Source organism: Pan troglodytes, chromosome 6 (assembly GCF_028858775.2).
Source record: "Pan troglodytes isolate AG18354 chromosome 6, NHGRI_mPanTro3-v2.0_pri, whole genome shotgun sequence".
Lineage (NCBI taxonomy): Eukaryota > Metazoa > Chordata > Mammalia > Primates > Hominidae > Pan > Pan troglodytes.
In genome coordinates, this window is record NC_072404.2 from 154,233,192 (window position 1) to 154,248,527 (window position 15,336).

A 15,336-nucleotide genomic window follows, 5' to 3' on the forward strand; every position below is an offset into this window, starting at 1 on the left:
TGCATTTCCTGAAATATTATAAACCACCAGTTGTAATTTTGAAGATAGTTGTTGGAACAAGCTATATTTTAAAATTAAAAACAGTAATGATTAGATTGAATGGTACTCCCACCCCACCCCACATGATAGCAGTTCCCCATACTGGAGGCTCTCAGCCTCCCATGCCCTGAAGGAGACAATCTCTTGCTGAAGGCTCTTACTTTGAAAATTCAAACCCATTTCAGAGATAAAAAAGTATTTTACCATATGTCTATTGCCACCCAATTTCATGTAACAAGGTGGACCCAGTATAAACACTCCCTAATAAATTCATATTGTGACCTATTAGCTTCTCTCCAGAGTCAAACCTTAGTCCAATCATTTCATATGAAATTAGCAGAATATAACGGTAGCTTTACTTCCTTGAGTTTTACTTCTTCTCCATCTCTCAGGAAGGTAAATTTGAAAGGACTAAGAAAAACATAAATGATAACAAAGGCAGATGAAATGCTAAAATGTCAACCTCCAAGATGGAAAGCTGACATTTGAAAGTGGTTGTCACTGTCCACGTGGGGACTGGCTGCCTACAACCTCAGAACCTCAGGGGTCTCTCCAGTACCAGGTGGCCATACAAGAAACTCAACAACTTGGATACATTCTAAACTGAAACTTTTCTGGAGACATCAACAAGAATACATTTGACGGTTACCCCACCTCCATTCCGTGACACTGTTCTGAACCCAGGAAGATGCTTCCATAAAATCCCCCTCCATTCCTCCACAAAGCAAAAGTCCTCCTGCCTTGGCCTCCTAAATTGCAGGGATTACAGGCATGAGCCTGTAAACCCACATAAACAGATACCTCCAACATTAAGAATTAATTTAGTAGAAGATAAAAACTAAGACCCATCACCCGAGTTTTAATTCTTATCAAATGCAACCACGGTTTTGTGCGGAGCCTGAAAGTCAGGCAGTCAGGCAACAAAGCTTCAACATCTTGCCCACCAGAGGATTCTAGAAGGCCAGTACTTACACTGCAGGGATTGTTGGCCGTCTGGGCTGGGCTGTAGAAGGACCCCCACTGGGTGGCTCGCCTCTCTTCCCGGGAAGGGGTGCTGTTTGCGGGCAGGCCGGGTGGGACTCCGGGGCCTACACCTGCGGCGCTGGCAGGCTGGCTGCTGGGGGCCACGAGGGCAAAGGCGTCGTCCAGGAGGGAGTGCATGGTCTGGCGTGCCTCCTCGATGGACGGCTGGGGTGGGATGTACTGGGAGGCCGGGAAGGGAAGGGCTGGATACCTCCCCAGTTCCACCGAGGATGGTGTCTGCACATCGGCTGGGAGGTCAGGATCCGACTACAGCGAGAAATGGCAAAGGAAGAATCACACATGAGTTTTTGTGGCAACCCTAAACAGTTTTCCCGACATTGAGGAAAAGTTCTATCATAAGAATTAAAAAATGACAGTTGAGGCTATGCACAGTGGCTCACACCTTTAATTCCAGGATTTTGGGAGGCTGAGGTGGAGAAGCACTTGAGGCCAGGAGTTCAAGACCAGCCTGGGCAACAAAGTGAGACCCCCATCTCTTAAAAAAAAAAAAAAAAAAAAAGAAAGAAATTAGCCAGGTGTGGTGGTGTGTACCTGTAGTCCCAGTTACTTGGGAGGCTGAGGTGGAAGGATAGCTTGAGCCCAAGAATTTGAGCTTTCAGTAAGCTATAATCGCATCACTGTACTCCAGCCTGGATGACAGAGTGAGACCTTGTCTCAAAAAAATAAAAAAATGACAGCTGAGGAATGTGCGTTACGTTTCATGCGAAGGAGAGGGGAGGCTTGAACCAGAAAAAAACTGCCAAAATTCAACAATCATTTTTTCAGCAACACTCAACTATTTACAAGGCATTTCAGTACCTGGAAGTGAACATTTCTACTGAAAGCCCCTAAACAGCCAAAAAACATATTTCAAAGTTTATGTATTGAAAAAAACTAGTAAATTTTCCCTAGATAGAAGTCAATAAGTAAAGTAGTCTATTGACTATTAGAAAATAGTCTTACATACCCTTAAAAGATCAAAACTTTTAAAACTATACATATTAAAACTATGCATGTGAGCTGGGTGCAGTGGCTCACACCTGTAATCCCAGCAACTTGGGAGACCAAGGCAGGAAGATCATTTCCAGAGAGGCCAGGAATTTGAGACTAACCTAGGCAACATAGCAAGACCCCCATCTTTACAAAAAAATTGCTTAAAAGTTAGCTGAGGGTGGTGGTGAGCACCTGCAGTCCCAGCTACTCACAAGGCTGAGTCAGGAGAATCTCCTAAGCCCAGGAGGTCGAGGTTGCAGTGAGCTATGATTGCCCCACTGCACCCTAGCCTGGGTAACAGAGAGACCTAGACTCTTAAAAAAAAAAAAAAAAAAAGCCTACGTATGTGTGCAAGCAATTACAATATCTATTTTATGAAAACTATTCAGAACCACTTGTCTTTAAAATGAAGGTATCTCTGGATCACAAGAGTTATTAAGAAAGGTTTAAATTGGCCAGACACAGTGGCTCACGCCTGTAATCCCAGCACTTTGGGAGGCCAAGATGGGTGGATCACCTGAGGTCAGGAGTTTGAGACCAGCCTGGCCAACATGGTGAAACCTTGTCTCTACTAAAAATATAAAAATTAGCTGGGCGTAGTGTGCACACCTGTAATCTCAGCCACTCAGGAGGCTGAAGCAGGAGAACCGCTTGAACCCAGGAGGTGGAGGTTGCAGTGAACTGAGATTGCACTCTTGCACTCCAGCCTGGGTGACAAGAGTGAAACTCTGTCTCAAAAAAAAAAAAAGAAAAAAAGAAAAAAAAAAACAAAGGTTCAAATTTTGTTCTATACCTACTGTTTAAGAGGTAGAAATATAAGTAACAATAAAGATTTTTTAAATCTCATTTCCCAATACTGTTATGAGCAAAACATGGTCATAATATACACCAGGTAAACTGTTAAGAGACAAAACCAGGAACCAACGAAGAAGAGTCATCCTTTCTGGTCTTACAGGCTCCATGAGCCCAAACAGCATGGTGACTGCAGCAGACACAGTGAAGAGAGAAAAGGTTCTGCCCGAGGGGCTGGGGACCCCATACCCTCTGTGAGGAAGGGTGGGCGGCTTCTATCTAGAATGTTTCACTTGCCACGTGCCTGCAGTTTAGCCCAGCTAGTTGGATCACCATACTTAAAGGGGCCAACGAAGACATTCCGTTACCCATCTGGATCAGTGAATCTATTACAAAGACAAACTACTCTACAGACACATCCTTAACCTTAGCCCCCTATCTGAAAAATGCTTCTAACGGGTGATCAGTTATTATTCCTGCCAGCGTGAAGGGCAGTAGGTTCTTAACTCCAAACTGAGAGAGGACCATACAAAACTAGTAACCCCACAGTCAACCCACGGACAGGTTTTGCTTGGCCTACATACTCTTTTAATTGATAGCCATTATTTTAAACATCTGAAAATTTCATAGTAACACTCAGATTTCTGGGTTCTCTTGGCAGAGTCTGAAGCTCTGGCATGACCAGGCCCTCACGCAACACAGAAACCACCAACTGCCGTGAAGCAGCGACTGCCCTCGTGGGATGGGGTAGGTGCTCTTCTCTCCACGGCAGTCCCCACTGGCGACCTCCCTCTCTTGCACATGACACTCTTGGGCTTATGAGTCCATTTCTCCCAACTGCAACATCCCAGTGGAGGTTCTACTAAATGAGATTTGTCACTGAGGAATTCTAAGTGAGAATCTGGGGCCCCAAGGTGGCCTCTAGTTGATGATGTCACCTTGGAAGGAACCTGTGCTCCTTTCCTTGTGAGGTGGATAAAGGTCCACAGTCATGCCCTTCTCCAATTCTTGATTTTCTTGAGGAGCAGATGAGGAAGCCTGGTCGGCAGTGTACCACCAACCTACAGCTCACGGGTGGAAAGAAGGGAGGGTGTGTCTGGAAGAACAGCCCACTGGTGAAAGGGTTTCTCCAGAAACAGAAGCGATGTTCCTGGCGGTGATTCCGGTGGCTGCGTATGTGACTCTACTGCAAGGAAGCAAGTAGTGTGGTGACACAAAAAACTGCAGGCACAAACTGAGATTCCACTGTGGGAAATGATCTCAGACATTTGAGCAGAGTCCCCAGCGGCTATAACCACTGCCAATCTCATTCTCAGTGGCCAGAATTTCAGAGAAGGCTAAACTTCTATACCGAGAGAGATGATCTGCAGATGGGAAGGACAGTCCCTTTGGATTCCCAATGGCCCCCGTGAATCCTGCCAGAAGGCCAGGAGCTCCTGGGCCAGGACACTTCCTCTTCCTGTCCTTCACCTTCTTGTTTTCTCTTCATTTTGCAGGCGAGACTATCAGAACTTGCAGGCCAAGAAGAGGATTTACTCAATTTCCTATATTCTACCATCTATATTTAGACTATAGATGTTTCACATATAGATGTGTTCAGATACAGTTTATCTATCAGTCTTCAGAAATAAATGTACATCTTTTTACTGTTTACGGATTTTGGTGCCTATTTAGCAGTCCTTTGTGGGTGTTGCAAGAGGGTGACCAGACAGCCTGGTTGTCCAGGACAACCTCAGTTTATGCCTGTTGTCCCACAGTAATGATTAATAGAATACCCCCTTACACTTTCAAAAGTGTCTGGATTGGATGACAAATTACATCAAACTTTTTCTGTAAAGGGCCAGACAGTAAATACTTTAGGTTTGATGAGTCATATAGTCTGTCACAACCACTCAACTCTGCCTGGCAGCAAAAACAGTCATTGATATCAAGCCAACAAATGGGTGCGGCTGTGTTGCAATAAAACTCTATTTAGGCCAGATTTGGTGGCTCATGTCTATAATCCCAGAAATTTGGGAGGCCAAGGTAGGAGGATCGCTGAGCCCAGGAGTTTGAGACCAGCCTAGGCAACAAGGTGAAACCCCATCTCTACTAAAAATACAAAAATTAGCCAGGCAAGGTGGCACGCGCCTGTAATCCCAGCTACTTGGGAGGCTTAGGTGGGAGGATCACCTGAGCTTGGGGAGGTTAAGGCTGCAGTGAGCCGTGATTGCACCACTGCACTCCAGCCTGGGCAACAGAGCTGGAGTGTCTCAAAAAAAAAAAATTACTTACAAGAACAAGCAGCTGGCTGGATTTCTACCAAGGCCTGAATTATAATGGTCACCCTTATTACAAGGAACCAAGGAATATTTCTCTTGGCCTTAGGAGAACACACCGCTCAAGGAGAAGATATTTTTGAGGGGAAAAAGGAAAATTCAAGGTAATTCAAAAACACATAGTACTTCCCTAGTATAGGCTTGAAGATGGAAAAAAAAAAAAAAAACCCTGTACATGTACCACTGATTCTAAAATACAAGTTGAGGGAAAAAAGATAAACTACCTAAGAAAAGATGAGTTCTGAGACAGGCATTATCTTTTAAAGTGTTTCAGAATTCAAAATCTGAGGAAGATTTTTATTTTGGGGCAGTCTTTTAAAAAAGGAGCCACTGAAGGCAAGCAGCCTCTGGGGTGGTGTCTTCCAGGCAGAGGCTGCTCTGCACCCACAGGAGGAGGAATCCCTGCACTCTCTGCTAAGGAAAAAAGGAAGAAAACGATGCTGTAAAGCTACCGCAAAAGAAGGCTGATCTAGAGTCACTGAAGCAGGCAAATGAAGACAGCCAGGAGAAGACAGGTTCCTCCCCATACAAAACTCAATCATTTAAAAAAATCAAAGAGAGGGGGACTGAGAGGGTTCCCCACAAATTCCTTTGAGAGAGGAGCCCAGGTTGGCTGGAGAAGTGAAGGGGCAAGAAGGGATGCTGCCCCTTCTATCTGTTCCACACCACAGCAAGTCTCCACTTGGCACAGTTTACAAAAGCTCCGGGTGACAACCCTGGGGAGCCCACCCCAGATCAAGCCAAACCCCACAGATGCCCGAATACCCCCAGAACCCAACACAGCACAAGAGCACCACCTACTGTAAGAGCAGCCATGCACCACATTTAGAAAGTAACAGGAACTATTCAATTCCTTGTACTGAGGAAGACAGTAGTTTCATTTACAGCCAGCCTAACTCTGAAATCGCACCGATCCCCATGAGTAGATCAAGAAGGTTGGTCTTTAAGACCCTAGAAATACCATAAGTTCCTAAGGAAAAGTCTCGTTCTTTCAGATGATCATAATTCAGTTGTATTTAGGCCCCATCCCAGTATAATGTTTGCACATTTGTGAATTATATTTAGCGTATTTAAGTGCTTTTTATATAATTTAGGAAAAAAATACAAACCTCAACTAAGAAATGGCTGGTTGCATAAGGTCTATCTAAAGCGATCACATCCATCACAAATCCCTTCTCAAAGGCTGTGCTTTTTGCTAACGTGTCTCTAAACCAGGCTGGCTCTGTGAGTGGCTCCAGGAGGTGAAAGGGGCCTGCTGCAGCAAGGCAGGGCTCTCCTGGTATGGAGTTTAGGACGCCCTGTGTTTCCAAGTGCTGCCGGAGTTAGCAGCACCTGGCTCGCCCTCTCTGTCTTGGGGTATCTTTATGTCTGTATTTCTCATGGGTTGTTAAGTGAGGCTGGTTCTCTCTCCCCTACTCAATGCAGTCTGTGTGTATGCATCTTATGCTATCAATATCTGCCTTTAACACTTCAAGCAAATCTGTCCGGACCTCTTTTACTTTGGAAAAAAATAATCCCTTATTTATTTATTTAGAGACAGGGTTTTGCTCTGTCACCCAGGCTGGAGTGCAGTGGTGCAATCAAAGCTCACTGCAGCCTCGACCTCCTGGGCTGAAGCGATTCTCCCACCTCAGCCTCCCAAGTAGCTGGGATTACAGGCATGCACCACCACGCCTGGCTAATTTCTGTATTTTTTGGAGAGACGGGGTTTCACTATATTGCCCAGGCTGGTCTCCAACGCCTGGGCTCAAGCGATCCATCCACCTCAGCCTCCCAAAGTGCTGGCATTACAGATCTGAGCCACCACTCATTATTTCTTAATTTCCATTAACCTCTTTCTCCCATAAAAGCAAAATATATATAAGCAAATACGCTATCTTCTTAGCACTCCAAGGACAGTACAGGGAAATAAAACCCTAAATATCCCTCCTCTCATTAGGAAACCCAGCCGGGCTAGCTCAGTCAGTAGAGTATGAGACTCTTGATCACAGGGTCATGCCCTCATACCTGTAATCCTAGCACTGTGGGAGGCCAAGGCAGGAGGATCACTTGAGGTCAGGAGTTTGAGACCAGCCTGGGCAACATGCTGAGAACCCCATCTCTACAAAAATTTTTAAAATTAGCTGGGCATGGTGGCATATGCCTATGGTCCTAGCTACTCAGCAGACTGAGGTGGGAAAATTACTTGAGCCCAGGAGGCTGAGGCTACAGTGAGCCTGGATCACACCACTGCACTCCAGCCTGGGCAACAGAGTAAGACCCTGTCCCAAAAAAAATAAAAATAAACAACAAAACCAAATAACCCTCTGACTAGGGAGAAGGAAAAAAACCTTGAGGATATTTCTCTCTCTCTCTGTTTTCCAGTTAACCTCGAAAAAAGTCCCACTGTGAAGTCTGAGAGAACGGGGCTTACATATAGAGAGGAAAAACACGGAGTGTGTTTCCAGAGGTGGCACTCGGCAGCACCCTGGCTGACAGGACTCAAGTCTCCCCTCAGAAGGGGTGGCACCCCACCCCACCCACTTCATGACCTAGAGGGCCCTGGTGCATCAGCCATCAGGCATCAGGCACCGACACCACACAGGGTGGCAGCCAGTGCTGCTGCTTCTCCTCCCCTTTCAGCGCATCTTTCTAGGAGCCGCCCCACCCGAGTTCCAGAAACTGGAGTCGGTGGCACGCACTGGGCATCCGATGTAGGCCGAGTTGTGGACGCCGGGGGGCCTCCTGTAGGTGCCATCGCTGTCCGTGGTGATGAGCCGGTCCTTCTCAGCGTCGGCAGGACAGCCGTTGACCTGGTGTTTCCGGCGAGGCTTGGGAGAACGTTTTATCCGTGAGCTGCCAGGAAAAAGAGAAATTATCTTCATAGGAAATCACCCTTTTTGCCACTGACTTACCAACTAAACACTAAGTACCCTGAGTACCTAGGATGTGCTAGCCCCTGGAAACACCCCATAGGATATAAACGCCATGTACGAGACAGTCTCTGCTCTAAGCTCAGAGCCTACCTAAACAGACCTATTAACCCACGTGAAGCAACACAGAATGATATAAAGCCATTTGTAATCATGACATTCAGAAAAGAAGTCAGTGGGAGCTATTAGTCCCATGGGGCTAGAACTAGGTCTTTTTTATTTTATTATTCTTTTTTTGAGATGTAGTCTCATACTGTCGCCCAGGCTGGAGTGCAATGGTGTGATCTCGGCTCACTGCAACCTCCACTTCCCAGGTTGAAACAATTCTCCTGCCTCAGCCTCCTGAGTAGCTGGGATTACAGGCGCCTGCCACCACGTCCAATTAATTTTTGTATCTTTAGTAGAGACGGGGTTTCACCATATTGGCCAGGCTGGTGTTGAACTTCTAACTCCTGACCTCGTGATCCGCCTGCCTTGGCCTCCCAAAGTGCTGGAATTATAGGCGTGAGCCACCACGCCTGGCCCAGAACTAGGTCTTGAAGAGTGAATGGGACCTGAAGCCAGGGAGGATGTGGGAAGCAGGTCCCAGGGGCAGAAATGGCAGGCAGGTGAATGTTCAGGGGCCACCAGGCCGTCTCCTGGGTGGCAGTTCTGTCCGTGCGGCTGACCCGTGAAAAAGAGCTGGAGTGGAGGGGCAGGGCCGGCCTGCGACGGGAGCACGGGACCCACCTGGCAGGCAACAAGAGCCACCTCAGGTTTTGAGCAGAGAAGGACATACATGAGAGCCGTGTTTAAGGAAAACGCATCTATGTCGGGCACGGGAGTCTGGGAGACCAGGGGAAGGTAAGACCCCAGACCCTGCAGGCAGCTGTGAGAAAACCAACGAAGATCTGCTGGGCGCCAGCCTGGGTGGCTCCAGGAGATGAAAATATTGGAGGTGACAGAGTGGGAGGTGAGGAAGAGCCAAGGACACCACAGAAGGAGCCAGTGTGGGAAGGAAAGGGTGAGTGCAGTTTTAGACAGGCTGAATTGGAAGAGACAGATTAAGCCCCAGGAAATGCCCCGAGGCAGGCAGAGGGGCAGAGTTGAGAACAAAGCCAACGCCTCCCACACTAAGGTGACCCTCAGCCAGGGTAAGCCTTCCCAGTGGCCTCCACATCCTTCTGTGCATGAGCCCCTTCAACTGTCTTCAGAGACCTCCACGTGAACACGGATGGGGTCCTTCTGTCACAGGCCCTGCAGTAGCAGAGGGGCTCCTGTCCTGCTCCCGTGCCCCCCGCAGCACCTCTGCGCGCCCGCCCCGCCGCCTAGCGCAGGGCCCCAGCCCACCTCTTCCTGGGCTCTATGAACACGGAGGGCACGCTGGCCGTGGGGTCCAGGATCTTGTCGATCTGCATCTGTGCCCTGCGGTACACCCGGTGTCGCTCCTTAGTGTCGCCCGAGGACAGGTCGTCCACCACCGGGAACTCGTAGTGCCCGCGGCGCTTGGCGCGCAGGCGGATCTTGTTGCGATGGTGCTCGATCTCAGACTTGTGCCGCAGCGCAGTCTGAATCTGAGGAAGGGTGAGGGAGAGAAAGACAGCCATAGAGGTCCCGGGAAGCCTCTGGGACACACACTTCGCAAAGTCTTTATTTATTTTTATGTTTATTTATTTATTTGAGACAGAGTCTCACTCTGTTGCCCAGGCTGGAGTGCAATGGCATGATCTCAGCTCGCTGCAACCTCCACTTCCCGGGTTCAAGTGATTCTCCTGTCTCAGCCTGCCGAGTAGCTGGGATTACAGGCATGCACCATCATGCCCAGTTCATTTTTTGTACTTTTAGTAGAGATGGGGTTTCTCTATGTTGGCCAGGCTGGTCTCGAACTCCTGACCTGAAATGATACGCCCACATCAAGCTCCCAAAGTGCTGGGATTACAGGTGTGAGCCACCATGCCCAGCCAGCAAAGCCTTCTAGGAGCGCCTTCCTGCTATGCTCCTCTCCTCTGGCCCACACTTAACTTGCTGTCTGTAAGCTCCACGGAGTCACCGAGAGAGCGACAGGCACAGACCAGGGAGGAGCAGAGACCCTGCCATCCCACGAGCTTTACCCTCAAGTACTGCGTGGTGCACTGGAGTCTTGTCACCATCCCCCAAAGCAGGGGAAAAAAGTCACTCGAACCTTGGAAATCGGCCAATGACAACTTTAAAGAGACATCTGATAACCAGAAAAGAATATTTTCCTCCTTTAGAGATCTTTAATAAATAGGACTGACAGATATAAAGAAGATAATTACCTAGTGTCACCAAAACAAGTTACCTGACATGAGACCCCCTGCCCCCAGAGTGGTATCCCCAAAGACGGAGACCTGAACTGGGTCGTAGCGTGAGGAGGATCAGAAGCTGAAGTGGCTCTTTCTGAGGAGGGCAGCCCCTGGTCGGCCACACTAACACTTCTCTGCATGTCTGCCAATGCGCCCCAGAGTGTCCATGCACAGTATCTGATCTCCAACAAGCGTGATGTTTTACATTAAGAATCCTTGTCAGCAGCTTATGCCTTTAGTAACCAGTTGACACTGTACCTTGCACTCATTTTCAAACACAGACCCAATAAGTGTGTGAGTTTTTTTTGTTTTTGTTTTTGTTTTGAGATGGAGTCTCACTCTGTCAACCAGGCTGGAGTGCAGTGGCGAGATCCCGGCTCAGTGCAAACTCCCCCTCCTGGGTTCAAGTGATTCTCCTGCCTCAGTCTCCTGAGCAGCTGGGATTACAGGAACCCGCCACCACGCCCAGCTAATTTTGTATTTTTAGTAGAGATGGCGTTTCACCATGTTGGCCAGGCTGGTCTCAAACTCCCGACCTCAGGCGATCTGCCTGCCTTGGCTTCCCCAAGTGCTGGGATTACAGGCATAAGCCACCGGGCTTAGCCGAGTTTTTTAATTAACAGACTTTTAAATAAAAGCAAATACCTCTTTGTTGATTTTATTGGTTTCCGCCACTCGGTCGGCTGGGGAGGGGCGCTGGACGGGAGGTGCCGGGATCGGCTGCATGGCGATAAGCTGGATCTTACTGGGGACCCGCCGGCTAGCCTCCGGGGGGCGGGAGATCCTGTCCACGTGCTCGAAGATGGAGGCTGATGAGTGCTGCTCATTTCCCGAACTGGGCAGTGGTGGCCCTGGAACAGAAGGAAAAGCAAAACACATACACGAAGTCATCTAAAGAAACAGCAACTAATCAAAATTGTGAATTATTCTTTAAAGAATCTTTGGATGGGCCTCTGACCAAAAATACATCCCCACTGCAGTAGCAGAGTGTTTACAATTTCACTCTCTGAGCTTAAATAGTCTGGGCTATATACTGTATCCTCTAACTTCATTAAAAATTACAAGTACCCTGAGAAGAGACGTGAGGAAATCATTATGATACTGTGTCAAAAACTGCACTGTTTTGTCTGTGGTTCAAAATCTTCATTCAGAAAGAATATAGGACAGAAGGAGCCTGAAGTTGCTCAGTAGTCAATAAGCCATTCACAGAACTCTCAGAAAACACATTTATAGTGGCTCTGAACTATTGCTACCATCTGGCAGGGAGCTCGCTGGAGTGATACAAATTCAGCTGCCAAGGCAATGTCGTACTACAGAGAAAACAGAAGACCAGTACATGCAGGCAGGTACCAGTTAACAGTGACCACACTTCTGACTTTTCAGTTCTGATGTGGAAAGAAAACGAAGTTGAAGACACATGAGAAGAAAAAACCTGTTGCTTGCAGGGAATTAGTTCCTACTTTATTTATTTTTTTAATTTATTTTTTATTTTTTTGAGACGGAGTCTCACTCTCTCGCCTAGGCTGGATAGTGATTCTCCTGCCTCAGCCTCCTGAGTAGCTGGAATTACAGGTGCATGCCACCACGCCTAGCTAACTTTTGTATTAATACTTTTAGTAGAGACAAGGTTTCACGATATTGTCCAAGTTGGTCTTGAACTCCTGACCTCAAGTGATCCACCTGCCTCGGCCTCCCAAAGTGCTGGGATTACAGGCAGGAGCCACCGGGCCCAGCGCTAGTTCCTACTTTAAAAACAGTTGAAGAGTACATGTATAAATGGTTACATGGCAAATTTTAGGCCATGTATATTTAACCACAATAATTTTCTTAAAAACTAATCAGAACTGTGAAAAAAAAAAAAGAAATTCAAATGCACAAAAAAAAAGACAGAAAAGAAACACTTAAAAATATTAACAGAGACTGAATCTTCACATGATGGGTGATTTTTCCCCATGTCTTTTATTTTTGATAATGAGGATTTTCCGTAATAAGTATTATTTTTATAGTAGAGATAATCCCAATACACTTTAATTTTGAAAAAAGAGAAAGAGAAAAATGAAGACGGGCTGAGTAGAAAGAGCTAGTTACTCACACTTAAGAAGATCAACTGGCCAGGCACGATGGCTCATGCCTGTCATCCCAGCACTTTGAGAGGCTGAGGCAAGAGGATTGCTTGAGCCCAGGAGTTTGAGACCAGCCTGGGCAACATAGTTAAGACCTTGTCTCTACAATTTTTTTTAATTAGTTGGGCGTGGTGGCACATGCCTCTAGTCCTAGTCACTCAGAAGGCTGAGGTGGGAGGATCCCTTAAGCCCAGGAGGTAGAGGGTGCAGTGAGCCGAGATCATGTCTCTACATTCCAGCCTGGGTGACAGAGTGAGACCCTGTCCCCCAACCCCCGCCCAAAAAAGATCAACTGATGCCCTTCTTCTAATCAGCCAGTCACTTCTGGATGCTGCTTTCAAATAAATGGCCAGCAGGCTGACAGAGGGAATACGCACATGCAGAAACCGCTTCTAAACAAAAGCCTAACATTTGAAACTTCAAAGCATAAGTGAAAAACACAAAGGTCTCTCCTCGGTGTAAAAAACATAGATGAGCAAAGCAGTAAGAAGCAGTAGTTGATGTTTCATATAAGGAAAGCACAGCATTGCTATGTAAATCTGTATTTTCTCTCAATTTGAATTACATTCATTATCCCAAGCAATCAGAAGTCATTTGGCTGATTCTGAATGAATGATGTCTGTCTGAGCCAGGGGGCACCATTGTCTGGACTCCAGCTATGCTCACGCTTTCTTTCTTGGCCCCACACCTAGAAGGAACCTGACTATTCGTGCATTTGTGCAATGGAAGCGCAGCCAGGCACCACCATTCATCGGTGGCAGCTACTCAAGTTGCAGGCATAATGCCTAAAAGGAGATCATGAGCTTCTCCAGACAGGCTAGCCCTGCTAACCCAGACTAACAACAAATGTCACAGAGGGTAGCCCATTAAGCTACTGATACCTAGAAGTGGGATCACTTTCCTCCAGGGTGGCAGAGACTTCTGGGTTGCTGGGAGACAAAGGTGACAGGCATTAAAAAAAAAAAAAAAAAAAAAAAAAAGGCCCCTCCCTACTGGGCTGTCAGCCCTGCCTGGGTACCACTGGAGCGGAGCGGCAGCCTAAGACTGGGCTTCTGTCCAGAGCCCGGCTCACCCCCTCCCACTGTAGTCACAGCCCTTGCTTCACCCTCGCTGAACTGTTCACAGACTGCAACCAGAGGAGGGGATGCACAAACCCTGGGCCACTCTACAGAGCTGAGGGACCAAGCGGAGGAGAGGAAATAAGAGGTGCAGAAAATCTTCCAGCTTCCATACTGCCCAGAACCCAGTCCTTCAACATGGCTGAAAAGAGGGGCTTTAAATTTTTTTACATATACATATAATATATATCACACATATATATTATATAATTATATCACACATATTATATATTAGTATATATTTTTGTTTATAGAACTGTATATGTAATATATAATTAGTAATTAGTAATATATTACTATTAGTAATTATATATTACATATTACATACTTCTATATCATATATTTATATATAATTATATAATATATATTATTGTTTGCTATGCATTGCACAATTTTTCTAAAAAAGCTCCCTGGGTAATAATGATTAGTACAAAGCACAATGGACACACAGAGATTAATGCTGTGTGAATCCTGCCTTAAGGCAAGTAGGAACTTGGGATTAAAACCCCTTTCTCTTCAATTATTTTTTAAAAGTAATGATATAAATTTTACTATATAGTCAAGATACCTATTGTACCTCATGGTAACTATAATCAATAACAATATATTGTATACTTGAAAACAGGTAAGAGAGTAGATTTTAAGTGTTATCACAAAAAATAAGTATGTGAGGAATGTATATGTTAAATAGCTTGATTTAGCCATTTCACAATGCATACACATATCAAAACATCATCATTTAGCCACAAGAAAGAAGGAAATCCTGCCATTTGCAGCAATATGGCTGAGCTTGGATGACATTAAGTAAAATAGGCCAGGCACAGAAGGATAAACACTGCACTGTTCTCGCTCATATGTGGAAGCTGGAAAGTTGATCTAGAAGTGGAGAGTAGACTAGAGGTTACTTGAGGCTGGGAAGGGAAGAGGAGGGACATAGACAAAAGTTGGTTAACAGATACAAAAGCACAACTAGAGCCTGGACATGGTGGCTCTCGCCTGTAATCCCAGCACTTTGATAGGCTGAGGCGGGAGGGTAACTTGAGCCCAGGAGTTCTAGACTAGCCTGGGCAACATGGCGAAACCCTGTCTCTACAAAAAATAACCCGGCGTGGTGGTGTACACCTGCAGGCCCAGCTACTCAGGAGGCTGAGAAGAGATGATCACCTGTGCCTGGAAGGTCAAGGCTGCAGTGAGCCATGACTGCACCACTGCACCCCAGCCTGGGCAACAGAGTGAGACTGTGTCTCAAAAAAATAAAAATAAAAGTGCGCAGCTAGAAAGGAGGAATGGGTTGAGCACCTGTAGGCACTGTAGGGTAACTCTAATAATTTATTGCATATTTTCAATTAGCTTGAAGAGCAGATTTTGAATGTTCCCAAGGCAAAGTAATGATAACTTTGTCTGTGGTGACAGATATGCTAATTACCCTGATTTGATCATCACACAGTATATTCATACATGGAAATATCACAATGTCCCCCATAAATATTTGCAAGTATTATGTGTCAACTAAAAATAATAAAAGCAAAAAATACATCATGTTGTACACCATAAATTTATATGTTTTCTTACCATCAGTTAAAATACAAATAAAAATCTTAAAAGGAAAGAAAAACGCTGGGCATAGTGGCTCATGCCTATAATCCCAGCACTTTGGAAGGCTAAGGCAGGAGGATCGCTTGAGCCCAGGAGTTCAAAACCAGCCTGGGCAACAT

General features: G+C 46.2%; 1 protein-coding gene across 4 annotated transcripts in view; it reads right to left on the bottom strand.

The window, feature by feature from the left end:
- Positions 1 to 15,336, bottom strand: part of KIAA1549 — a 150,428-nt gene that overhangs the window by 28,751 nt on the left and 106,341 nt on the right. For all 4 annotated transcript variants that reach the window (XR_002944748.3, XM_016958228.4, XM_016958227.4 and 1 more), the window contains exons 13-16: positions 11,026 to 11,231; positions 9,407 to 9,630; positions 7,847 to 8,000; positions 1,012 to 1,329 (exon numbers count right to left, since the gene is read on the bottom strand). Coding sequence is in view for 3 of the 4 variants with exons in the window: in XM_016958228.4 (XP_016813717.4) it covers positions 1,012 to 1,329; positions 7,847 to 8,000; positions 9,407 to 9,630; positions 11,026 to 11,231 (902 nt within the window). In the remaining variant the exon portion in view is untranslated. The remainder of the gene's footprint in view (positions 1 to 1,011; positions 1,330 to 7,846; positions 8,001 to 9,406; positions 9,631 to 11,025; positions 11,232 to 15,336) is intronic.